This window comes from Gavialis gangeticus, unplaced genomic scaffold (assembly GCF_001723915.1).
Source record: "Gavialis gangeticus isolate Ggan-Ray unplaced genomic scaffold, GavGan_comp1, whole genome shotgun sequence".
In the NCBI taxonomy this organism is placed as follows: Eukaryota; Metazoa; Chordata; order Crocodylia; family Gavialidae; genus Gavialis; species Gavialis gangeticus.
The window spans coordinates 27,806,898-27,833,123 of NW_017728998.1; the positions used below are offsets into that span (position 1 = coordinate 27,806,898).

General features: G+C 44.8%; 3 protein-coding genes across 4 annotated transcripts in view; 1 reads left to right on the forward strand and 2 right to left on the reverse strand.

Annotated features, from left to right (window-relative positions):
* The window catches only part of VPS35 (VPS35, retromer complex component), a 47,750-nt gene extending 42,514 nt beyond the window's left edge, over positions 1-5,236 (reverse strand). The window contains exon 1 of the mRNA XM_019505647.1: positions 5,137-5,236. Coding sequence (XP_019361192.1) covers positions 5,137-5,139 — 3 coding nt within the window. The 5' untranslated portion in view covers positions 5,140-5,236. The remainder of the gene's footprint in view (positions 1-5,136) is intronic.
* Positions 5,237-5,522: 286 nt separating this feature from the next.
* On the forward strand, positions 5,523-14,595 carry ORC6 (origin recognition complex subunit 6). The gene is made up of 7 exons (XM_019505648.1): positions 5,523-5,668; positions 6,536-6,665; positions 8,167-8,330; positions 9,530-9,619; positions 12,052-12,164; positions 13,419-13,493; positions 13,916-14,595. The coding sequence occupies exons 1-7, from the start codon at positions 5,604-5,606 to the stop codon at positions 14,080-14,082; spliced, it is 804 nt and encodes a 267-aa protein (XP_019361193.1). The 5' UTR covers positions 5,523-5,603; the 3' UTR covers positions 14,083-14,595.
* Positions 14,596-19,139: 4,544 nt separating this feature from the next.
* LOC109289569 (myosin light chain kinase family member 4-like) overlaps positions 19,140-26,226 on the reverse strand; it is a 58,883-nt gene continuing 51,796 nt past the window's right edge. Inside the window, exons 10-13 of one of the 2 annotated variants that reach the window (XM_019505649.1) lie at positions 24,215-24,343; positions 22,840-22,992; positions 20,959-21,091; positions 19,140-19,630 (exon numbers count right to left, since the gene is read on the reverse strand). In XM_019505649.1, coding sequence (XP_019361194.1) covers positions 19,559-19,630; positions 20,959-21,091; positions 22,840-22,992; positions 24,215-24,343 — 487 coding nt within the window. In that variant the 3' untranslated portion in view covers positions 19,140-19,558. The other variant, XM_019505650.1, reaches the window with a different exon arrangement.

A 26,226-nucleotide genomic window follows, 5' to 3' on the forward strand; every position in this document is an offset into this window, starting at 1 on the left:
GAGGGGGGGAAATCACTCTTCCAAACATCCATTTCATTCTGAATGAGAGATATTCACATAAACATTTGAAAGGTTTTCAATGCTAAAATTTAAATCTGCAAAATGAGATGTTTATGTTTAATTAAGAAAACAACAACAGTAAATACATAAAGGTTATTGGCTTGCCTTCTCAAGCCTCAGAGAAAATAGAAAAACAAATGGGATCACTGGCCATGGCTAGCTAGTGTAGTTTCTTTCACTGGATGTCTACTTGCTTCTTGCTGATTTCTCAATAACTAGGGCTTTGGTTAGTAAAAGCTGGATTTACGGAAGGTGGGCCAGGGAGGGCATTTGTTGAAGCAGATGTTAATGGGCTAACCAGTTTTTGCTTTTCAGTCTTTTTCAGTCTACAAGAAAGGGTAAACATTATGCACAAGGTCAATCAAGACAAAGGATGCACGCTTGTCTCAAATTGAAAATGGATTCCTTTGGTTTCCAGCAGCAAAAACACTACTGAATGAATACTGTCAGCTTGAAGAGGAAGATGCAAGAATTTGATTATCCAGACAAACAGTTTCCATTGTCATCATATTCATCAAAATAAAGCTTCTGTGACAAGTCACTGTTCCAGTGCTACAGCAACAAAGGATTCTGACCGTTAGCTTATTTAACAACTGAACTTCATCTTTGACACCTTAAGTGGTGGGGGACAGTAATCAGACCCTGAAGAAAAAGATACTAACAAGGACTTAGAGGAAAAAAAAAAAAAGGAACCAGCACAAAAGATGGTTTATGTGACAATCAGCCAGTACGCTGCAAGATAAGCCATTTGAAGACCTGGTAATAGTACTTGGAACCAGATACATTTCTAGACAGATCTGGACTTGTAAATCCATTGCTCAATGCGTCCCAGAATGAAGAGAGGTAAAAATAAAGAAAGGAAAAATAAATCCACAATTCCCACATCCAAAGATGACCTGGATGCAGTACAGTTAACTGAATACCAGTAGTGACACTAGGGAACGTGCTTCCCAACTTCCTCTTTTGATTTAGCATCTGAAGATAGAATTGCAGAACATTCATACAAGTGTTGCAGGTTTTCTGCATTCAAGACTGCAAAGAGCATAACAATGAGGTTATTGCTTTGTTTAGGCAACAGCCAATAAATGAACAGAAAGAGATTTGAAACCTAATGCAACCACTCTGAGCTCCTGTATTTATGTATTCACCCCATATCACCTGAAAGGTCACGGAGTGAAAAAGAAAGAAAAAAAAAAAAGGAGAGAGACATCCCTGCGCTACTGCAATGATCAATGGAGATGGATTTTTAATCTTCAACAAGCATCTAGCTCCTGATTAACTGAAGTACTTCTGCCTCAGGCTTCCAAAGACTCTCTCTGGGTGTCTTGGAGGGTCACAAATGCAAATAAACCTTAACTACCTTACACTGATGCACAAGTTGGAATTCACACTGAACACAAGTGGTGCATCCAAACAAGTGGGAAGGTACATTCTGCAGCGTCTCAAAGGCTTTTGGAGGCACCACAAAACGTTAGCAGTGCAGGTCAAAAGGTTCTCCGCATTAGATATTTGCAACATGGAGCCAAAATTAGACACCAGAAAAATCCCAGTATCTTAATTAAAAAAGCAGGGCAGCACACATGGCTGCAGCCTGCACCACCTGAAACTGGAGCCTGGCCAGCCAGAGCTATCTATGCTCCAGCTGCCAGCCAGCCTCCACACACCCAGATCACTTTGTTACAGCCCCAAGAAGCTCCCTGGACCCCAGGTTAGGTTGCCTATGTGCGGCCCCAACCTCCCCTATCCCACCCATGGCAATCTGCCATGGGCCAATGTGCCACTGGGATTTGTTCCCCAGGGAAAAAAAAAAACAACAACACAAAAAACAAAAACACATGCGCGCTTGTGGGGATGCACCCAAGGAGCCTGTTTGAAACACTATAGTCATTTTTCAGAAGTAAATGATGGAACTTCCAGATAGATGTGACAGATTACAAGGTAAGCATGCTTTTTGTCAGCATCTGTGGAAACCTGGCTATGAAACTTAATAAATGTGGATCACATGAAAAAAAATAAATAAATAGAAGTGAAACACAGAAAGATGGAGTTTTTTTCCCCCATTGCTTGTGTTCTGGGATCATTCACGTTGCTGAAGTCCTAGCTTTCTGTAAGAGCAGGCATTTACATGGTTGATAAAACTCGAGAAGGAACAGGCTTCTACTTGCACCTTAAGGTTGCAGACTTGGGGTTTGAAATCTAGATTTTCCCTATTGCAAAGCAAGCTCCATCATCTTTGGCTGTGAACAGCAGAAGATGGAAACCACTCTGTAGAGCAGCTAAAAGAGCTAGTCATGATGAATTTACAAGCCTCAGCTCCTGCCTAGCCAATTTAACATCACATGCACTTTTTTTTTTTTTAAAAAAAAACACATATTTGAGTTAAGTTGGAGGGAACTGGCTGAGCCAGGGGTCAGCAACCTATAGCTCCCTGGCTGGATTCAGCCTGCGAAGACAGGGGCTCTGCCCATGTAAGTATGGAGAAACAATGTCTGCAGCAGCATGAAAACAGCCTGGGCTAGAGCTCCATTAAAACAGTTCCCCACTCCCAAAAGTTACTGACTCCTAGGTTAAGCAATAAAAGCAGAATACATTGGCAAACTTGTTTCATTACTCAATGGCAGTTCCAAAAGTGTTAGGTCTAATTAAGAAACAGGGATATTAACCAGATTTCCAGACTGGCAAAGTGTAAATCTTGTACAAAAGGTATAGGTTGTAGCTGTGTCGGTCTAAGGACATGCAAACTTTTTTGTACAAGACTGGCAAGGTTCTTTGGGTAAAAGAATAGAAGATATTGGACTTACCCAAAGAACCTTGTCAGTCTTGTACAATAAAAAATGTTTGTATTAACCATTAAGGAGAGACAGTCTGCCATGTGGAACATGCATCAGATTATTTTTACCTCAAAACACCCCCAACAACATAGTTTCCCAAGAAGATACAGGCTTTTAGGAGAGAGAAAGAGGAGAGAAGAATCATAACTGCAGAGTATACATGAAGATTATGAAATGCAGAATTGCAGCATACATAGTACACTAAGTATAGTGCATAAAATCAAAAGAAAAATCAAACATAGTACTAAGTTGATACATCTGACATCTTCTGAAAGATAAATCAAAGAGGTAAATCAAAAACAGCAATTTTGAGTGTATTCAAAGGTAAATAACTACTCTTTTCTAAACATGCACTTTAACCTGGTCTCCAGGTGATCAGGGCTTTTGCTAAAGTAGGATATGTTTTTTCTACTATCTATACCATATTCGGGTTGTTGGGTTTTTTTGTTTGGGTTTTTCCACATGAACTCACACTATTGTCATAAAGTTACTGGGAATTCACTTAAAGGGTCAGGCCAATCCTGCCCCTAAATGAGGAAGATGATTAGTATGTTGTCAACTGTAAGATGCATTTCTTCATCTACTCTTCCTGTAACTTAGGATATACAGATAGCTACAAAGCTAGTTTGGAAACATATTCCATGTTATATAGAATAAGAACAAATACTCCAAAGACTGAACTTTAGAAAGCTATTTGGTATGAAGGAGTAGCAGGTATAATGAAAGTGGTGAAAGGCAAAGAAAACAAGTCAGGAAATTTTATTCCCCTTTTCATATCAGAAAGAGATGCCATTCAATAAAATTAGAAGTGGAAAATAAAAAAATAAGAGAAATTTTTCCTCATTTGTAAAGCAAATCTAGAACTCCCTACCTTCAAATCTCCAAATAATTAAGACTGTCTAGAGTTACGATTTTGTTAAGGGAGCTTAAAACATCATGCTTAAACCAATCTAGCTATTAGAGACCGTAATGGCACCCAATGTGCTTAGGGCTGGGGAAGTTACCTGCCCTTTGTGTCAACCACCTGCTTAAACCCCAGCCCTTTTTAAAGATGGCAAAGTTCCTGCTGAGACAGGGACAGACCCCAGGGATCCAGTACGGGAGCTGACAGCACTGACACAAACGTAGCTCTGTGTGAAATGTTGGGCGATCATGTAGTTAACAGCGACCGTAAGGCCTTCATGAAAGGGAGCAGAGAGAGTTGTATCTAGAGCTTCTGTTTTCTCACTTCTGTTGCATGGAATTTCTTTGGGTTTTTAAGAGGAAACAACTTCCACAACATGAAAGTGAGAGCGCCTTTCCCTCCCACCCATCCTACCAGATTTACAGCAGGGACCGTAACCAGTCTGCAGGACTCTGCTTCTTCTCCTGAGACGCTTAGAAACAGAACAGGGTCTAGTTTGCCAAATGAGCAGCCAGCAAAACAAGGTCTTTCCCTTGCTCACTAGAGCCCATCAACTCTTCCACAGTCAGCCACGGCAGAGATAGACAGGTCGGCCTCCCAAAGCATCATTATAAGCTCTGTAAGAACTCCTCGAGGTATCCTAGGCCCGCATGGAAGAGGGCATCACAACTCTGGAGGCAAAGATTTCTGCCCAGTGCAATTCAAGGGCACGACTCGGCGAGAGCGACTTGCATGCTAAACAGGAGGCTCCTTCCCCCAAACCTTTCTAGGCTGCTCCAATGCCAGCACACAAAACCGGACCAGTACTGTCCACCTGCTGGAGAGGGCTTGGGTCCCCCTGCCCGGCAGGTGTTTGTGGGCCCAGCAGACAGGAGCTCTGGAACATCCCAAGCAACCGGTGCCAGTAGGCCAGACAGGAGAGAGCAAGGCCTCCCTCACCCAGCACTGGCCACAGCCCTGCTCCTATTGGCGCACAGGGGTCACCAGGCACAAGCACAGGCCTGCTGCCACCCTGGCCTGGAAGAGCTCCTCACGCACATGCACCAGCAGAGAACCGGTCCCAGTGCACACCCCCTGCCCCCACCAGGGCTCAGACCCATTTCACAGTTGTGCACACTAAGCCCGGCTGGCCCCTACCCCCAGGTCCATCACCCCAGAGCAGCAGCCCACAGGGGGAGGCCCCGGCCCGGGGAGGCAGCGGGGGGGAAGCCAGGCCAACCGCCCGCGCTGGGCCCAGCTCAGTCCCCTCCCAGCACCACGCAGGGCCTCCGGGCCGCCGCCCGTGCAACGCAGGACCCCACTAGTTGGCGGGGGACGAGCGCCATGCCCGGCCCCGCTCACCATGATCACGCCGCGACCGCTACAAGCCTCCACCACCAGCACCACCCCGCGAGCGCCGCTCCGTCATGTGACGCTGCAGCCCCGCGGCCCCGCCCCGCGCCCGCCACGGCCCTCTCTCATTGGCCGGCTGCGACCGACTCAGCGCTTAGAAGCTGATTGGTTCCGAGGAATAGTGACCGGCGGGCGGGCCGACCAACCGGAATCAGGAACGCGCCACCACCCAGGGAGCCAGCGGGCTTACTAGCCAGGAACGTCACCGCGTTCTACAGACCCAGACGAACGTTCGGAAGGGGCGGGGCCGGTGGCTTGCGGACGTTCGGAAGGGGTGGGGCCGGTGCTGGGAGAAGGTTGCGAGCGTTCGGAAGGGGCGGGGCCGGCAGGTTGCGAGCGTTCGGAAGGGGCGGGGCCATAGCGAGTGGCGGGAAGGAGAGCTGTGTCCGGGTGTCCTGAGGCCGCTGCAGCACGGGATGGAGCAAGGTGTGATCCGGCGCCTGGCGCCCAGGCTGGGCATCGCCGAGCCCGCAGTCATCAGGTAACGAGGCCGCTGCAGCGCCCCCTGCTCGCCCCTGGGATCAGGCCCCGGGCTTGCGGTGCTTGCACCGAGAGGTCCCCACGTTAGAGCAGCCAGGCTCTCCCCGCCTGACCTCTCTTGCAGCCTGATCAGCCTTGCTTCCCCTGCCGGGCCCCGATCCTGACCAGCTCCGCTCTGCGTAGCGGGCTCCTGCCGTTTCACTTGATTTCTTTCAGTGGCCGCGTGTGCCTGGGCTCCCCCGCCCGAGCAGAGGCGGCTGCAGGTTGGGGGGTGGCTGATACTGCCCGGAGAAGTGCCCCCTGCGTTGCTCAGGTCAAAGACGTGCTCATGCAGTCAAGCACCGGCTAGCCCCCCGCTTCCCTCAGGGCCTGCCGCCAGCACTGCACGCAGGAGGCAAGCCTGCTTCCCGGATAGAGCCCAGCTGCCCTGTCCTGGGACATGCTAAGACTCTTTTTCAGATTTTCACCTGCTTTCATCACCCAGAGGCTGCTCACGCCAACCTGCTGCGGTTACGTTATATGAATATTTTGTGGTTTCAATGTAAATGTGTGCATTACTTAAGGCCTGTCTTCAAATCTAGGCTCTCCAAGTCCTTCTGTACCTAGTCCAAGGGACATGATAAAGGAATTGTGTTCAAATTACTTTCAACTAAGCGGACTCCCTCTTTGCTCAGCTGTGAGGTGGTACGGTCCAAAACACTCTCAGTAGTTCCAGACACTTCACTGACATCTTATTTGTCTAAACTTTTGTATCTTCACCTACAAGACCCTGACCTGAGTTTGCTTGTTTGCATCTTCCAGATGAAAATAAAATACATCCACCATCGCAGTGGCATTAACAAATTTTTTGGATGTCTGTTCTTTCCAGAAAAGCTGAAGAGTATCTGCGACTGTCCCAGGTGAAGTGCACGGGATTATTAACTCAAATGACAGCCACAAGCCATGCGGTAATGTGCCTGGATCTAGCAGCTAGTTTCATGAAGCAGCCAGTAGACAAAGTAAGATGCCTTATGTGCCCTCATTCTCTTTTCTCTGTTACTAGCTTCAATAAAATGGGATCCTCTTTAGTATACGTTATGAGATCACCAAGGGAAGTCTAATAAGTAACATTTCCTGTACATCAGATTACTGACCAGTACTATTCCACTTTTCATTGATGCAGAATTGGAGACTAAAGTCATGGGGCACTGACAGACATAGAGGGGAAAGAAAAGTACTCTATCAGAAGAGGAAGCGTGTTAGTTTGACCCAGCTCTGTATAGATTAGGCACTTTGGCAGGGCTTTTTGGCACTTCTGTGTAATAGCTGATTCAATCAGCTATTAGATAAAAGCAGCAAAAAACCCTGCTGAAGCACACGATCTATACAGATGTTGGGAGAGCCAGGTCAAACTAACACAGTGCCTCTTCTGGGCATGCACTGCTCTCAGTGCAGGGGCACACCAAGCTGAAAATACAGTGGTGGGATTTTTTTATTTCCACACCTGTAAGCAGGCAGTGTTTCATTCCTTTTGAGATGGACATTTTCTCTGCTGTTACTTCTTACTCATTGGACATTTGATTCTAGTAAAAATTGTCTACTACAGACCCTGGCTGAGAGTAACTGAAGGACAGCAAGCCATTTTCCTTAACTGTAAGCAAACATGCTAAAGGCCAGTGACTCCATGTCTGTCTCCCTGTTGGAAGCTTGTGGATACCCGTCTAGAACTGCCAGGGCAGAAAACTGCTGCCCTACATAAATGCTCCAAAGTCAGCTTCTTTAGCCCTTAAAGCAGGTGTAGGCAACCTCTAGCATGCATGCCAGGGCATGGCATGCAAAGGGTTTTGCTTGGCCTGCGTGCTTTGGGGCAGACAGTGGGGGAGCCACTAGGGACCCAATCCTTGTTGTGACAATGCAGCCCTGACCCCTTCCTTGCTGTCTGCCTCAAGGCATACATGCACCTGCTGCCACCAAGCCAAGCTGGGGCTCTGCAGACACCAGTGCAGCTGTTTGCAGCCTCCCCACCACCTGCTGCGAGTAGCCAGGGCTCTGTGGCAAGCACGCATGCCTTGGGGCAGACAGCGGGGAAAGGGCCAGGGCTGCACTGCCACAACAGGGATTGGGCCCCTCGCGGCTCCTCTGTCATCTGCCCCATACAAGTTGAGGTTGCAAGTCTTTTTGGCACTCTGCCCAAAAATGTTGCTGACCCCTGCCTAAAAGCATCTGCAGGGGAAGGGCTGTGTTGCTTTCCACACAGTTAGGAAAAGCAAGCCCCAACATTCAGGTAATTATGCCCTGGTGACACTGCATTGGGATGTTTCTTAGCAATTTAATTGTTTTGTTTCCTCAATGAAACTGCAATATCAGCCACTACACACAACAGTTAAACTCCTTTTAAGAAGAGAGACTGGTTTTAAACTTACCTATTCCAGCTCTCTGGGTAAAGTACTGAAGAAATATTCTACTAATGAAGAAATATTCTACTAATCCATGGAATTTGTGGGTTTTCTTCTTCCAAAGAGCAACTTTGTTAGACTCTCCGGTTTGAACAAGACAACTTATCAGAATTGCATGAAGTCTTTTGAGTGTTTGTTAGGCACGAACTCCAGTCTGGGAATCCGAGACTTGGCTGTCCAGTTCTGTTGCACAGAGGCAATCAACACAGCAGCAAAATTATTACAAAGGTAGGGAACTTAAAGATCTTTTTATGTCCATCAGTTTGAACTTACTCTTAAAAATGCCCTTTATACCTGCTAAGGGCCTGATCATATGGAACATCTGTGTCTCTCATCAACTTGACTTCAGAGAGAGTTGGAGTGCCCAGCAAAACTGGAAAATTAGGTTACTTACATAGGCCTACATTAGCAACCCACATCTAAAATCTTAGATTGCTGTTTGCTTGGTATTGGAGTGAGCTAATGTGGAACTGAGAATAAAAGGCAGAATTCTTGATTCTCAGTCCGCTTTCTTATTTGCAGCACCATGTTACTTCCTGTGGATCACCTTCATCTAAACCAACCTGTACCACTTTCTCAATAAACATCACAGTTCTAAAACACATGCACAATAGGAAGGACATCACCATGGCTAGAGAAATGTGTCCAAGATGCATCTTGCTTTTCTTTTAAAAAGGGAAGAGGAGTAAGACTTTACAGTCACAAGTCTCATCTGTTAAAAATCTCTTCCGTATAGTAACACGAGCAGTTGCTGAAATGTCATTATTCTTTGTATAAAGAATAGTCGCCACTTAGAGGTGGCTTAACATATTTAAAAGCTGTTCATGCATCCATCCTGTTTTAAGATTGAGGCTACCAGAATACCTAGAGACTTTTCCCAATGTATTTAAACAATAGTTCTTACAAACGTAAATTGAAATAAATGGCCCTTAGGTAGATGCATAATGAAGAATGAAATACAGCCCAGTACTGAGGTGCACAAAGCTCTCGGCCATACCTAAAATCTATGTGAAAGCATCAGTGGAGAGTGAGTAGTTAAGAACTACAGACCTGGCCCTCTGCACTGAGATGAACCCAAAAAGTCCCCTCAGTTCTTTACAAGCATGAAGTACTTTATTCTATTGACTGAGCTGAGCAGAAAAAAAGATTACTGATTCTATTTGTCCCCTTTGCCCGATTCCTCAATTTAAAATAAATTGCACCGTGGCAGCAGCTCAAGAGGGTGGCGAGCCCCTTCTTTCCCATCTGTCTCATTTGTTCTCAGTCGGAAGCAGATGATGATATTTGTGCCTAGGTAAGACGCAAAGAGCTAAGCAAATTCAATACTGGGCTTTTGCTTGACTGCAAAGTGGCATGTAACCAGTTAATTTCAGCAGCTTTGTTTGAAGTCAGTTAGCTGTTCAGTAAATGCTATTGCTGTTTTCTAGGTATGAATCCAGTCTCTCTGAAGCACAGCAAATGGATCTTGATTTATCAAAACCTCTGTTTACAACGGCGGCACTGTTTACTGCGTGCAGGTAGGTATAACTGATTTGCCCTTCCTAGGGTTTAGCCTGGTGAGGCCTTTAACCAGCTGATCTGGAAGGACACAAAAGTCACATTCCTGTATTTCACTCCACCTTGGTCTCCTGGGAAGCATCACTGAAAGCCTGCATCAGTGCTGAATGACATTGGTGGGATCATTGCCTGCCCAGCCTCCAGGATGTCTTAAATCTTCTGAACTTTCTGGGTAGTGAATTGTATCCTGTTGCTCTACTCTTGGGACAGCCAAAGAACAGTCTTTTCCTTGTAGTGAAGTATTAGGCCTGGATAGCATTTGTTGTTGGAGGGGAAAAAAGGGAATTTTAGGGAGACGACAAGAACAGGAGCTCAGTGGCTGTTCCCAAGACTGGCCACTAATATGTGACAAGCATTGCAGATGACTGCTAATATTTGTTATCTGTCAGTGACCTGTGCCAGTCATAGGACATCCTTTGCAAGGTGCATCAGCCAAGGCATGCCAAAAATTAGGCTCACACCACCCTGAGTGCCCCTCTGATCTAGCTATTACAGACCATAATGGGACTTAATATGCTTAGGGCTGGGAAAGTTATCTGCCCTTTGTGTCAACCACCTGCCTAAACCCCAGCCCTTTTTAAGGATGGCCAAGTTCCTGCTGCATTCTCCACCAGAAGCCACTGCTGAGACAGTGATATCAGAGAGGACAGACCCCAGGGATCTGGTACGGGAGCTGATAGCACTGACGCAAACGTAGCTCTGTGTGAAATGTTGGGCGATCATGCAGTTCATAGAATCATAGAAGTCAGGTTGGAAGGGACCTTGTAGATCTTCAAGTCTGTACCCCCTGCCTGGGCAGGAGAAAAAAACTGGTCTCAAATGATCCCAGCTAGGTAGGCATCAAGCCTCCTCTTAAAGACCCCCAGGGTAGGAGCCAGCACCACTTCCCTTGGAAGTTGGTTCCAGATCCTAGCCGCCCTGACAGTGAAGTAGTTCTTACAGATGTTTAATCTAAACCTACTCTCCAACAACTTGTGGCCGTTATTCCTTGTTATGCCAGGGGGTGCTAGGGGAAACAAGGTCTCTCCCAAACCGTTCTGGTCCCCCCTAGTGAGTTTATAGACGGTCACCAGGTCCCCCCTCAGCCTTCTCTTGTGAAGGCTGAACAGGTTCAGGTCCCACAGTCTCTCACTGTACGGTCTGCCCTGTTGTCCCCGGATCATGCGGGTGGCCCTCCTCTGGACCCTCCCACTGTTGTCCACATCCCTCCTGAAGTGGGACCAGTTAACGGCGACCATAAGGCCTTCATGAAAGGGAGCAAAGAGAGTTATAACTAGAGCTTCTGTTTTCTCACTTCTGTTATGTGGAATTTCTTTGGGTTTTTAAGAGGAAACAACTTCCACAATGTGAAAGTGAGAGCACCTTTCCCACCCATCCTACCAGGTTTGCAGCAGGGACTGTAAGCAGTCTGCAAGACTCTGCTTCTTCTGATCACTTTCCCTATCCCCAGTCTGCTGCTCAGCTTTTTGATCTGTACCCTATCTGCCATGGTGCTGCCTTTTCTCTCCCCAGTTTGCTGCATGCCACATGTGGAGGCTGGTCATGATATTTGTGGCACCCAAGCCACCAGTTGGCCACCTCTGCATTATACAGTGCCTCTGTCCCCCAAACCTAGATACAATATTGGGGGTGCAGCAGTTCAAGCTCGTCATGCAGCAAAGTCATCCTTGGAGCTGTAGTGAGATGCTGCTTCAAGCGGAGATGACAGGGTGATGCGCTGTGAGCACCAACAAAAAGATGTTGTTGAAAGTTCAAAATTGACAAGCTCCAACTGGTGTCCCTTCCCTTCAGCCTTCTCACCTAAAAGGCAAATCGAGTCTTTGGGCCACCAAGCCTTCTGAAGGGAGGGTTGAAAATTAGTGTTCAGCAGACACAGAAGAAACCAAACCCTTACAGAACTTTCACCGCTCGTGACAAGCTCCCCTCTGTCAGAAAGATTTGTGCCTAAGTCACCTTACAAACCACCATAGGATTGAAAGGCCCTGTTCACCTGCTGCGGTAAGAAATGCTCAACTGCACGTACGAAAGTCCATTTGACTTGTGCAGGAGTAGAATTATTCATCAGATTTCTGGGCCAAATTACAACTTGGATGTTTTCTTTCCTTCTGGAATTCCAACTGAACATGGAAGTTTTTGCTTCTTGTTATGAATTCTAGCGTTGTCAGGATAATGTAATCATCCCAGCTTCCCTGTAAGGCAGGTGCTCCCAGTACTCAGAGAGGGGAACAGACTGGAAATGACGTGCACAAAGTCACAATGCAAGTCACTCAGCAGAGCTTGGATTAGAACTGGGGGATTCCAGGCACCACAGTGACTTACTGTCATGGTTGGCTTGAGTTGCACTTGACTGAATTCTGCTTTCTTCAAAAGATAAATTCGCTTTCTCCTGTAGATGCTTGAAACTGAAAGTGGATAAGAAAAAACTGGTGGCTACCTCTGGGGTGAAGAAGGTGCTATTTGACCGGTTGTGCAGCCAGCTGCAGAAGCTAAGTCAGCAGATCAGCAGTAAGTGCTCCAAGCTAATCGGTAACATACAGGTTCTCTCAGGTGCCACATTGGTGTCTCCCTCCTCACCTTTTCCTTGGGAGACTGTGTCTGTGCACATGATTTCAGCTGCTCTTTCTGCCAACCAACCTGTTTGTTCCTCAGTTCAATCTCTTACCAGTGCTGGTTTCACACCTCCAGGATATCGCATCTGTTTAAACCAGCGGTCCTCAGCCTTTGAAGATGCAAGGCACCACCCCGATAATTGTCTGAATTCAGTGGCGCCCCAGTTAAAGAACACTTTATTTCTTACAGTGCCTACCTTCTTGCACCCTGCAGCATTTTTAAAGGGATCTTACCATGTAGCAGAGTGGACAGGGCAGCCCTGAGAGTATGGCAGCAGGTGATGCATAGTGCCTAGGATGTCAGGGGCTGCTTGGCAGGATTTTTGAAAGGATAGGTTTTTGGACCCCTGAAGGAGGCAAGTGTGCCTGCAGGCAGCAGAAGGGAATAAGAGTGGTCATTGGTTCAGAGGCAAGTGGCAGGGGCATCTGCGGGAGCCAGCATGCGTCTCCTTTCACAGGGGCTAGGTGTTGCAGCGCCCCTCAAAGGATCTCATATCACCCTGGTTGAGAATCACTGGCTTAAACTCTAGCGTGACCAAGAACTGAATTCTCTCTCACCGTCTCTCCTCCCCCACTCCAAACTGCAATCTTTGACTGCCACCATTCTCCCTTTCTCCGCCATACTCTCTCAACCATCTTTGATCCCTGTGTCTTGCCTCATGCATCCTAGCAATGTAAAAAACATAAGCACCTCTACTTCCCATAATATCAGGTGCTGGAACTTTTTTTCCATCCAGAGGTAAAAACAGCCAGGCCCCAACCTTCTCCTGCATATGTGTGCGTAGCCACCACTTCAGCTAATCCAAAAAGCCTTGCTCACTTGTTTAGATCCCTTCCATATCCATGGCTAGCAGTTAGGGGTCAGCTAAAATTTGTTCTACAAAAACCCTCCTCTGCTGTTTACCACTTCCACTGGAGGCTAGATGAGGTGCTGTTCTCATTTACATGGACATCACCCAGTATGTTTTGTGGATGCAACTAATAGAAGTAAGTTGTTTAAGAGGGGAGGGAAAGGAACAACGGTGAGCTATTGGGAAGGGTGGAGAGAAGTGTTTGAGTATAGAATTAAAGCAGGAACTCTCCCATTGCTAGGTCCTTTAGTGCCTCAGTCACTGCCGAAAAATAAAACACACTTTTTTTTCTTTAAAAGAAGACTGCAATGCATTGACACCTTCACCAACTAAAAGCCCAAAGACCTTGCTTCAGTGTATCGAGAAGGAACAAGGTAAGTTCGGTCTTAACTGTGAAACTGTCAGATCTACAGAGCCAGTTCTGTTTATCAGCTGTTGCTTAGTACCTTCAGATATCCTACATGGGTCCTAAGTTTTTATGCCTAACAAGCCACTCCCCTCTACCTGTGACCAAATGTTGAAAGTGTTGAGTGCCTAGCAGAAACACCATAACATTTAGTTATTGAGCAGACCTAATGTGACTGGTGTAGCCTTTTCCACTCAAAAGAGGAAGCAAGTGGCATGTAAACTACAGGCTGAGTTTTAAAAAAACACCCTAGGAAAGCCAAGGTGTTAGCCTTTATGCTTCAGTGTATAAAACATGCATATGCGTGCATGCACAGTCCAGAGAGATGAGGATCTGTATTCCTCTTTCTAAACACTGTACTATGCACAGTAGAGTTTTCTCTTTTCCTAGAAGCTGAAGATGAAGCTGACACCCCATGTAAGCGGCAGAAATGTGAAACTGACCCAAAACAAGACTACGAGGAATGGAAGAAGAGGATCCTGGAAAGTGCTACTAAGGCTCAAGGGACTGCAGGCCCTGGAGGGTCACCAAACAGTATCACCGCTACTGGTTCATAACTTGAATCCCCTTCTGTTCTGCTGTGACTGTCTGTAGCATATGGGGTGATGGCAGCCATTCTTATTTATTTGATTGCTAGGCAATTTACCTAGTTTTCAAGTATGTACTAGTACCTAGTTTTTAGTATGTGGGACCAGCGCGATGGTGACATTTTACTGCTGCACAGACCAAGTCTGAAAGCTGCTTAGAGCTTGGACCAGTGCAGACCATGTATTTGGGAGATGGATTAGCCTCTCATTACTTTTAATCAATAAATTGGTCAAATTCTGATGTAGCATTAAGTATCCCCTGAGACGATACGGAGCTCTGTATACCTGAGTGTGGTAAATTACCACCTCTAGGGGAATGAGGTTTCCAGAATGAAAGAGCTTGAGTCCAGCAAAACAGAAACAAGGAAGTCGGACAGCAAAATTCTTTTTACTGCCAAAGAAATATTTAACTTCTATGATCTATAATGCTGTACACAATAGGACCCACCTGATTTTTAGATGCAATAAAAATTCTTTATTTCTGTATGCAACTCTGAAGATTTCTTAAGAATTCGTGTCTTTATAGTTCCAGTATTGCTTCTATCATCTGATTTCACATTTGATTGTATAAATACTATCAAGGTCAAAAATCTAAGTGGACATAATGAAAACTTCTAGGAGTTTTTACGAAAGAAAAATTTTGGAGTGATCAAGACATCAAATTAATTACAATAAGGAGATCAGAAGAAAACCTGTTAATAACCTGCTAGAGGTTCCCACTGTTTGAGCCCAAATAATTCCATCCTACTTTTCTAAATTACAGATTGTATTAATTATGCTCTGAAGAAAAAAAATCACAAGAGCGCATTGTACTGAAAACCTGGGGATTATTTCTCCTATGAAAACAAATCTGGACATTTGAATATTATTCCCCCTCTCTCTCTATTGTGGATGCATTATTTATCAGGATCAGTTAGGCGGTTTGTCAGTGTGAACAACATACACCCCAAAATAAAATGTTTCAAAACAAAAAGAGCTGCATCCACATCATACAGTCTTTTGCCTCAAAAGTAGATCTGGAAGCTTTATTTGTGCTTTACTCCTCTCTCCAGAAGTGATCATTGTTCTGTAGTTACTTATTCCAAGGCAATCTCATGTGCATCTCTCCTAAGTGGATTTGTGGTCTACCAAACACCTTTCCATATTGTTATGTGCCTTCATCGAACTGGCCAGTTTATTTAACTGCATTATCTCTACTGCTTCAGGGTCAGAGTGACCATATTCCATCTTCCTATTTCCATGCTGACAAGCAGCCAAGTTCTTCTATGTCCATCTTGCAGTGAGCTTGCATACCAGCACCATCCGCAACACAGTAACTTCAAAGACACAAAATGCAAGTCACAAAGGTTATTATTCCCCATGGATGTAAAACAGCATCAGTGAAGGACAAATGTTAAGCTTTTCTGCAGGGATATAAAAGGGAAGTTCACCTACTGAAATTTTCAAGACAGGACTCTTTTTCCCTTATTCCAGGCCCCCGCAGCCTCTGGATATACACCAGAGTGCTTTTGCCTTAAAGCAGCTGTATCAACATTTTTGCTTCAATCCTGTTAAGGCAAATCAATTTGGGTAGATCCAAAGAAAGGACAATTTGAGCTAAATATAGAAATTACCTGTCTTCCGTCGTGCTAAAGTCCAACTGATTTTTTCTTACTAGTTAGCCTCCATTGTAAGATGCAAGATTATCTTTTTGCATGTGTGCCTCCCAAAACAATGCTGTGTTAGTAATGGGGTTAACTGCCTAAATGGAAGGTATAATACAGGGGCCTTCTCACCACAGGTTCCTCTTGATAAATTTGCCCATCATCAGGAAATACAGCGTCTGCCACAAGGGGTTGCTGGGGAGCTTCCAGTCGGAGGTTCCAAGAGTGATCTACCTGGCGGGTCTGGAACCAGGGTAACTGCCCGAAGACAACATTTAATGGCAGGGGTCATACAGAATTTCCTTTTCTTACCTGTCCTGAAAAGAGTCTGGAATTCTGCAAGAAGCATTCCCTTGCCGCTAGGTGACTGAGATCTGGTTGTACTCAGCACTACAAGGACACTTCAACTCAGCTGGAACAGATCTATGAACCAGGGGATAATGGCTTTAGGCCACAGCCCAGGAGAAATGTACAACTAAGCTGTTACTGTCAAATGTACTCATACAAGAATGAAGCGACAGACCTGTCTCAGGTTTGCATAGGTATGAGGCGTAACTAAAGCACAGAACTTGTAGATACCTTCATATCTTTCTATACCTGAGATGTCAGATCCCACCACACACCCCCATTCGGACAGCCCTGAAAACCTAACTAAAGCCATACAGGCTGCATAATCATAAATGCCCCCAAACACCCTTTTTACTGAGGTTTGTGAACTTACTCAGAGGTAAGTTTTCCACAATGCCTGCCAGCAGCAGGGGAATTCATCTGAAGCTGCAACTGCAGGATTTAGGGTCCCTTTATGCTGAGTGAAGGAGCCAGTGCATAGAAGAGACTCAATGTTAATCCCTCTCCATATATCAGTTGATTAAAGGCCTCTGTTAGGAGCCTCAGTATAAAAATCCTTTAAGGCACAACAAGGAGAAAATACAGGAGGTCTATAAAAGAACTAAGCTGGTTCTCCAGAAATCAATTGAAAGAACACCATAGAAAAGCTAATTTGGGACCAGACAGACAGGGTGAAAGGGTGAAATCAATACCACTATAGCAGCACATGCCAATTACATAGTTTTAAGGGGCTTTTTCATGTTAGAAATTAAATTCCTGATCCTCATGTCCAGAAACAGCCACACCCTGCTCTCTGCAGTGGCTAAAGTAGTCATGAATGAGCCAAAGCAGGTGTCACAGGGCATTCACCCACTATCTCTCTACAAACTAGGAAGAAAGTGGCTGTGGCTGCCATAGTAGTGAGCAGATTAGACATTAAAACAGCTACTTATGTTCATGTCTCTTCTTTTCCTCTTAATATTCAAGCATGCAAATAGAAGCCTCCCTCATAAACTAGCACATGGGTTGGTTCAGGTTAACATGCTTGATTCAGGAAGGAAAGTTAGAACAAATGCTTGAAGAGCAGAGAAAATGCTGATTTAGGAGCTTTGACTCAGAAAAAATAGATGTAAAATGAAATACTTAACCTTTAAAAAAAATCTCTCAATATTTGCACAGAGCCTGTGAGGGAAAGAAACGCAGGAAGTCCAATAGAATTCTGTTGTCAAAAATCGAACCAACACTGCCCTTCAGTTGCACTTATTTGGGTGTTTCAAGTTTGAGAAAAAGACCAGGCACATCTTTAATGCTATTTATTAAAGTTAATTTAGAAAATATACTGACAAAGGGAACCACGTTTAGCATGCAATGTCTTTGTGGAGGAAAAATGTGAACAAACTTAGGCCTTCACAGAAGGTGATACCTTGCCAAGATACTCTTATGTAATTTTAGTTGCTCTTAAGGCTGAAATTCGCTTGCAAAATGAAAGGAAAAGTCCTAGAGCTGAAAAAGATATTTAGACTGATTTAATCTATTTTAAGAGGTCTGTGGGTTTAACATTAACATTCATAAAGAGTCAATGGGAGCTTAATTAGGTCATCAATTAGAAACAATAGTTTCTATTTTTCTTACACAGACCGTGCAGAATCTAGAAATATTAGGCCCCTCTATAAGCCATGTCAGCTAAACAATAAGGTAACGCTATTAATACAGCAACTATTGAAGTGACTCCAGATCAGTACCATAGCAAGGAAGTTCGGCGCCCAAGGCAAGCCTCCAGTAGTGCACACCCCGCGCACAGATCCAGAGAGCATGCGCCCCCCCCAAACGTGTCCAGGAGTGCACTCAGCAGTGGTAGTCGCCCTCCCGCTGCCCCTGTGCCCCCAAACAAGCCACTCACAGCTCCGGTCTACCCCCTGCCCCAGCTGGGAAATGCCTATTGGTGCCCCTTCACTTCAGCACCCAGGGTGGTTGCCCTGCTCACCCCCCGCCGCTTGCTACAGTACTGCTCCAGTTTCAAAAGCAGGAGAAAAGAATCTGTGTTTAAAAAACAAAGTAAGTTGGTATTGTGAAGAAAAAGGTTTAATGTAGAAGAACCAAGCTGGAAAAGGGCAACAGCTCCTTCATGACTGAAACAGAGTCATACTCTAGCAGTGCACTAATCCTTTCCAAGAGCAGCTGCACAGTAATGAAATACATTTCACATGTTCCAAAGCATCAGCTTTTCAAGTAAACTTCATCACAACAAATATATGTACCTTTTTGCACCAACCAGATTTGTCACCGGGTTGTGGGTTTCATTTGTGGCAGCTCAACCTATATTCACACCTCAGTACAGAGCTATTCCATTAATTCGACCCACCAACAAAACTACAGTAACAGTGGACACACCATTCCTAAATTGCACCAGTATAACCATATGTTAAATACATCTGAAAGCAGTAAAGTATGTTTTAAAGGATAGGGCAGAAAAAAAACACTTCATTCTACTCTGACTGGTAGTCATGCATCATGACAGTGCTTTGGTGCAAAGAACAACAAAAAAATCAAATACCTTTGGAAGAAAGCTAAAACAACCTGCATTTTCCAGCCTCAATCTTTGTCCTTGGCTGTGCTGGTATAGATAACAATGGTCTATGGAAAACTATTGTCCTGCCTGTGCTGTGGCAGTACTTTGAAACTCAGAATACAGCACATCACTAGCTTAGGAAATGTTAAGGTATCCATCAGCTTGGAGTGGGAAACCAAGACATTAGTATTTGCCGTCATAATATACCCTCAGGAGTCTCATGCAGAATGGATGCCTGTGCACGAGCCGGGAGGCTGCTCTGATGCACTGTAGTTACAGCGCATTGAAGCAGACTTGATTAGTTGAGTCTGCTGGAGCTTAGTAATTACCGTGGTCCAGCCAGCCTCTGCATCTCATGTACCAGCGTCCCGACTCTTCAAAATGGCAGCAGGGGTGCTTTAACTAAAGCTTGTTCAATGACCTTTAGATAAAGCACCGCCACTGCCATTTTGAAGCACAGGGACACTGATACATGAGACGCTCCAGGCACTTTCATTACAGCAGCTTCAAGAACTGCTCTAATTAAAGTGCCCCCACCCCCTCCCCCCGAACATGTATAAAAAAGCCCAAAGCCTTCAAAAAAAAGTCAGTCCCATTCAATTGTTGATCTTAAACAGAAGTTAATGTCGTGTGAACCATATTTCTGGATCACTGCTAGTAGCTGGTAAGCTTGTAAAATAGAAAATAATTATGAAAGCCTTTAAATTCATAAATATTAGTAAAACCATTTCTAAGTAGGGCTCCAAGGCAGTTCTAGAACCTAAGCACTCTTGTGATACATAACAAGTGGAGAGGCCAGAAATCAAAATATTGTACAGAAAGGAAGGTGGGGAAAACCATAGGAAACAGAGTCCTTTTGTCTCAGCCTCCTCTGCAGCTCTGAGGATTCTGGATCCTCCACAGCAGCTTACGCAAGGTTGACAGCCATGCTCTGAAACCTCTTCAGCCTATTAGCAGCAGCCACAACGTAGAAATGTTTCTGTAAGCAAAACAGGAAAAAAACGAGGTATGAGCGTAACTGAGCTAATGGCAACTTTGAGGGTGAAACTAAACCCAGTTTTCCTAGCTTCCAGACCTCTGTACCTAACATTTCTGTAAATACTGGAAAGATAAATTAAAGATGGGAAGTGTAATTGTATCGACTAAGAGGCAGCAAAGTAGAACACTAGTTTATGAAAATCTCAGGATATATCCTCAGTGAGAACGGAGAGAATGATAATCCACAGTAAAACTCCCCTCTTGTACTGTTAGTGTTCAGCCACCCTTGAGAAGTCAGTTAACTCAAAGTACACTCCCATTCTTCTGCAGCTCCTATGAAAAGGGTTACCTTGACCATAACACTGACCTTCCTCCCTCACAGGGATATTAGGTAAATAAATCCCCTGAAAAAAAGTCATAATGAATCAAACAAAAAGGTCCCTCAGCATCCTATCCCTTTCTGGACAATAGCCACTCTGTTACCTACATACACATAGAGACACTAATTGCAGCAATTTGGACATTCAAGGTGTCAGCATGATCAAAGGAAAAGCAGCTGCTTGTAATTAGCATCGTTTTAAAGATGTTAGAAGATGACACTTGAATCATTCCCATTGGGAGTCACGAAATGCTTTGTACTAGAGACACGCTTGTGGCTGCAGAACAGAGAGGTTATACTGTGAACAAAAGGCTGCTTGCATCTCAGTTAACAAATGTGTAACAATATACCTTGGGAGGATGATGCTTTTTATAAATGCAAGTGCAAAGGTCTCAACCCAAGAGACAATACATTTGAGAGTCTAAAAAAGCAAATAAGGTTTTGTCTTCAGGTCACTATCATTAGCAAGATCTTGCTCTTCTCAGCAGCAAGTCAAAAATGGAACAGATCTCATTAGGTCTCCTTCAACTTCCCACAAATTAAAAATGTCATGATTGGTGTGTTAGCTCTCTCTGAAGAGGGTTTTTTCATTCTAACATTTGCTATACAATGAAGACAGGATAATAAAACTGAATCAGCTGCAACCCTGATTTTGCATAGAAGGTGTCCAAAGTTTCTGAACCCTAGAATTCTACACCTATTTCTGGGACACCAATCAAAAATAAGAGCAAAAAATTTGGACCAACATATCAAACATGAAAACTGTGGTTTAAAAGGGGAGTGAACAGTCAAATCTATAACTGCAATCAGAATTCCCAAGGTTGCACGTACAAGAAAATCCCCATTTTTAAAAGAAAATAATCTCACAGTGAATAAAGAATAAGGCTCCACCTGCCCTGTGCAATCATATTTTTTTGTGCAAGTGCAGTTACCAGGATGTGTCTCTTTACCTTCCATTTTCTCTGTGCCAGGTAACTCTGTAACAACAACTGGGACTTGAGGCGGAGCTTGGATTTCTTGGCTTTGCCAGGCAGGTCATTTAACCACTCATGTTTCAGACATTGTGTTGCACTGATCCTGCAGCTGCGGAAAACACAGATTGCAAATGGCCTCAATATAAAACACACTGTTACCTCTGCTGTCCTTTGCACAGTGTTCCTTGGGCCAGTTGCAGCAGAAAGGCTCAGCGACTTTTCACTGACACTGATGTGACAAACACACACAAAAATACCATTCACCTTGGCGCAGAGGTCCTGCACAGACAGCAGCCCTGCATTCCTACCCTCTACATGGTGCTCGGAGTCCTATGGGAGCCTTTTACACTGACATGAACCCTTCCCCTCTCCCCTTATTCCTGAGCACTGTTTAGGTTGGTTGCTATATTATTTGGAGCAGCTGCAGTTTCATCAGCGTGTGTGCAATTTTTGGAATAAGAATGGCAGGACACATGGAGTATGTGGGGGACTTTGCCAAGAGAATCAAAGAACACAGGGATACACAGAGATAGTAGCTAACACTGGTATCTAACCCATCTCCCTGGCAATACAAGATTGTTCCCTGCTGTATATTCAGACAGACACACAGATGCCTAGTCAATTAACTGGAAAGACAGCATCCATATGGAAACCTAGATCAAAGGTATGGGATAAGGATTCCTCCCTTAACCAGCTAGAAAGGTCCAATTCAACCACATTCTGCGTTGTTGGCTTCAGCAGATAAGAAGGACAATTTAAAGCAGGCATGTTAAACTCCCTTGGTTCCCCAGCCTGGAATCAGACCATGAGACCCCTCACAGGCCAAATCTGAACCCTCCTCTGACAGTGGGGCTAGCAGTAGCAGGGAGCCGCAGGGATGAATGCAGCTATCGCTCACTCCTTCAACAAGAACATGTCCTCAGTGGGGTTTCAAACACTGGAAGTCAGAGACGGGCCTCACAACACTCACCCTGCCCCTGAATTCCTGGGCCTTGGAGTCCCATAGACTGAATGATATGGCTCTGTGGGTGAGATGTAGCTACCAAGCTACATCTTTGACACCCCTATTCTAGGAGATACTTGTAGTTTCTGTTTCAAATGTAAATAGCTGCACACCACTTGTGTTGGGGTTGACTGATTTAGAGATCCGACAATCAGCAAGATGATTCTCACTTGCAATATAAAGAGCAATTTTATCAACTGCCTTGCAGGCATGCAGTAGGCCATTTCCATCAGGCTCTGTCACTTTATCCATCCCATTCATGAGTCATGGTTTTATAGGTCTCCAAGCCTTCATCCACCATTAGGACTGGATGCACTGAATCAAATTCTGTGCTGCAATATAATACATATACTTCCCTTTAGTTTCAGTGGGGGTTGAGAGAAATAATCCAAGCACAGAAAAAAGGTCCCAAATGCTTCTTCAAGTCCATCTAGGGCACTTCTCTGGAGACTAATGCAGTTTTTAAAACTGCATAACTCATACATCTTGATTCCTTGTTTCTTAAAATACAACAACATATATTTTTCCAATTTTTGTGCATTGTAGAGAAGCCAAACTGACAGAAGAACTAGCTCTTGGTCATATGAGAAAGGCTCCAATAAACACCAGTGATCACTTCTACCCTCAATTCTACCCCTGTTGCAACCAATACAGTAGCTATGACAGGTTTTACCTAGAGCAAGATAAATTGTATTCTTCTTTCAGAAAAAGTCTGGGTCACCACTACATTGCCTGGTAGACATGAACATGGCAAAAGAAGTGTCACGTGACTAACTTCTGGCCATGATGGATAAATTTAGCCAGGAAGAACCTATTATAATTGGTAAAGCTATTACAGCAAACTGAGGAGGTACCTCTTCTCCTTCACAAGGAGCTTGGAAATGAAGTCTTTTGCCTCTTCTGATACTTGTTCAAAAGCTTCTGCATCAAAATCCCAACTGCAGTTCACTATGTAATTCATTGTCTCTGCATCAGTTTCTCCTAGGAATGGAGATAAGCCACTAAGTCTAAAAAAATAAAAACAGAGAGTGAGGAAAATGGGCAGGAAGTAAATGTGGAATGTGTATTTCTCCTTTGTGTCCTCACTATGCTTCTCTCCTTTGGAATTACATTAGCAGAAACACAGACATGACTATTTCAGCTAGAAACTGTGCTGAGGAGCAGTGCAACACCTGCTGTGGTAGGTTCATGGCTCAGTTCCTAGTTGCTTGGACTAACAGGGCTGTGAACACACTGGAGCAATAAAGCTAAGTAATGCTTCTCATCGCTCTCTAGCAACCCACTCAGGCAACTCAGAGATCAAGATTAATGACCTTGCAAGAAACTGAATTCCTGGAGGATGTAAGCAGGTACTTAAGTGCTTTGCCAGCTAGTAATGCTAGTACCCAGAAAAGCTAGAACTAGGAATGCTGGAATTCATCAACCCAAAACTACACATATGCTTGTGAGCTGCACTGTTTCAAGGTCTATGTCCAGACTGAGTTTGAATTCAAAGCAGTCCTGTCCAATACAAGATTTTCTTCAGTTTGTTTCTGAGCCCAGATGCGTTTAATCAATAGTTTATCACCGAATTCCATTTTTTTGACTTCCCCATAAACTTAAAATAAGTTACCCTGTCCATGGAAAACAGCTAAGGAAAAGAGAGTCATGTCAGTGCCTCTAGAGTTAGACAGCTTGTGTAGATGAGCAAAGTTTAAACCCATGGAAGAATTTTAACCCCACAAAGTGAATTTAAACAGGCTCATTGAGTAATTCCACACAAGGCAGCAATAATTCTCCCCTCCCCACAAGCAAGTGCATGTTGGGTCCAAACAGCATTGATGGATCTGGCTCCCAAGGGTCCAGATTTAAAACAAATGATAAATCCCAGAGCTCAATAACTGATTGAAACCAAAGTTTGATTATGTTTGGTGCAACCAATCACTTGGTCTTTGTAAACCTAATCTGATCGGATTTGTTTTCACTGACTAAATAGGCAGGAAGAAGGCTAGAGAAAACGGGATATTTAGAATGCAGATTCGTTCTTTCAGGTTCTTAAAGCCCCATGGCAAGTGATAGTCCCTTGCACTGGCTTCCTCTCTTGTGTAATGAAGTGAGTATAGCATGGAAAATTCACTCCCTCAATGGGCTCGCATAGTCTGCTGAATTCCAGCATGGCAAATACCTTCCACGGGCCTTTCTTATACAGCATATAATGACATGACCATAACCCCACAGAGGCTTACTCACAGTATGTACGTGATGACGCCTACACTCCACATGTCTGTTGGGAACGAAACAAAGTCATAGTTCACTACTTCAGGAGCCAAGAATTCTGGAGTGCCAAAATTGACTTTCAGCTTCTCACGGGGTTTGTACCTTCACAGACACAAAAAGGGACATCAGCACCAACAGCAGACCATAATTATACTACACATTTGCAAAAAAAACTGTCTTCTTGCATCAACACCACCATTAGATATATTCTAGACCCACAGCTCTAGTGATACAAATAACTTCTGAGCACAGAAAAAATGCCAAGATGGAGCCCTGAGGAAGGGTTGCTGTCAGGGTTGTTAACCAATGATGTGGCAGGTTAACCACTGTACCAATTCAGTGGTACTCAACCTTTCGTTGGCACCAACTAGATGTGGCTCAGGGCCAGTCCACAAGATGGATCAGACCCTGTGAGCCAGGATCAGACCCCACACCACCGCCCAAAGTCCTGCACTGCCTCCCTCAGCCCCACACCACCTCCCATAGCTCTGCACCACCTCATGGGGCCCTGAGCTGCAGGATTGGGGCCCACATTGCCCCCATCCAGCCCTGTGTGTTCAGATTGGACTACCTCTGCATGCATATCCAGAGTGCTATCTGGCCTGCTGGGCTCCCCACAGGGCTGTAAGTTTGGCAGCAGGAGAGCGGCAACTGCTGCCATTGCTCCCCCACCACCAAACGTTCAGTTCCATGAGGACTCCTGCTTCCAACTATGCTTTAACAAACCTATTTGTCCTGGCCACCGCTTTCCCCAAAACACTAATTTTGCTCAAGTGTATTTATTTCTATTTTCATAAAATACTTTTAAAGGCAAAAAGATCTTGAGCTGAAATACTGGGGTTTGCATAAGGAAAACCCCAGGAAGATGAGAAATGAATGTTCTGTGACTACACCAGCCAGAGAAGGTGTTGCTTCTTACTCTGGCAGGCAGGACTTGCCCAGACTCAGACCTCACACTACCCCTTGTTACTACCCATCATTCAAATCTCTCTCCTCTCGCCTCTTTTACACAAGAGGAACAGACTTCACAGCTGGTTACATCTTTCCATTTTTACATTTTTATTCTTCTTTTGGTAGCTGAAACAGGTTAGAAACCACTTCAAAAAAGGAGCATGCTTTCAAACCAGTTAGGTCTTATGACCTTCATTCTACAGTACTTAGGAGAAAAGACTTGGGACAGGCAAGCCACTAGGTTGTCTTCACCTATCCATATCCACATGGCACGTGTAAATGACCACTGTATTCTTCTCGCATGTAGCACCTTCTATGATGTTCCTCAGCCTTCCAATATTGAATTATATGTTAAATCACAACAAGAAATGGGCATTAATATCTCTCTCATTCGATGGAGTTCAGTATGGAAAAGGTTTTTTTAGGCTGTCTAGTCTAAGCAGTGCCATCACAAAAGTGTTCCCTCTGTACATGCTCTAGTATTCTGTCCATTCTACCGGTGTAATGGAACAATTTTGTACTCTTATATATACTATACCTGGGGTTTTCAGCCTTTTTTAATACGTGTACCTCTGGCAGCCCCCTTTTTACTAAGTGTACCCCTGGGGGGGAAAGGGGGAGCAGTCGGACATGGTGGGAGGGAGGGGGGGAGTGGCAAGCGGCCAGATGTGAAGCAGGGGTGTGGCAAGCGGCAAAGCGGCGCCAGTGCAGCGTCTGTGCGGTCCTGCTCTCACCCCACCCCAGCCCTGTTCCTGTGAGGCAGCGCTCCATCCCCGCCCAACCCCATGTACCCCCTGGGACCTTTCAAAGTACCCCCAGGGGTACACGTACCCCTGGTTGACAACCCCTGTACTATACCGTGATCCAGAGTAGCTATCCTGAGCTGGTTCAGTAGGTGCTATTATAGTGGCTCACCACTCGGTGGTGGGGGAACAAGACTTTGCAAATGATTACCCAAAAATAAACCACCAGGGATATTTCTATAATGGACTGGGTGGAATTACCCAGTGTAGCAGTTATTAATCATCTGCCTA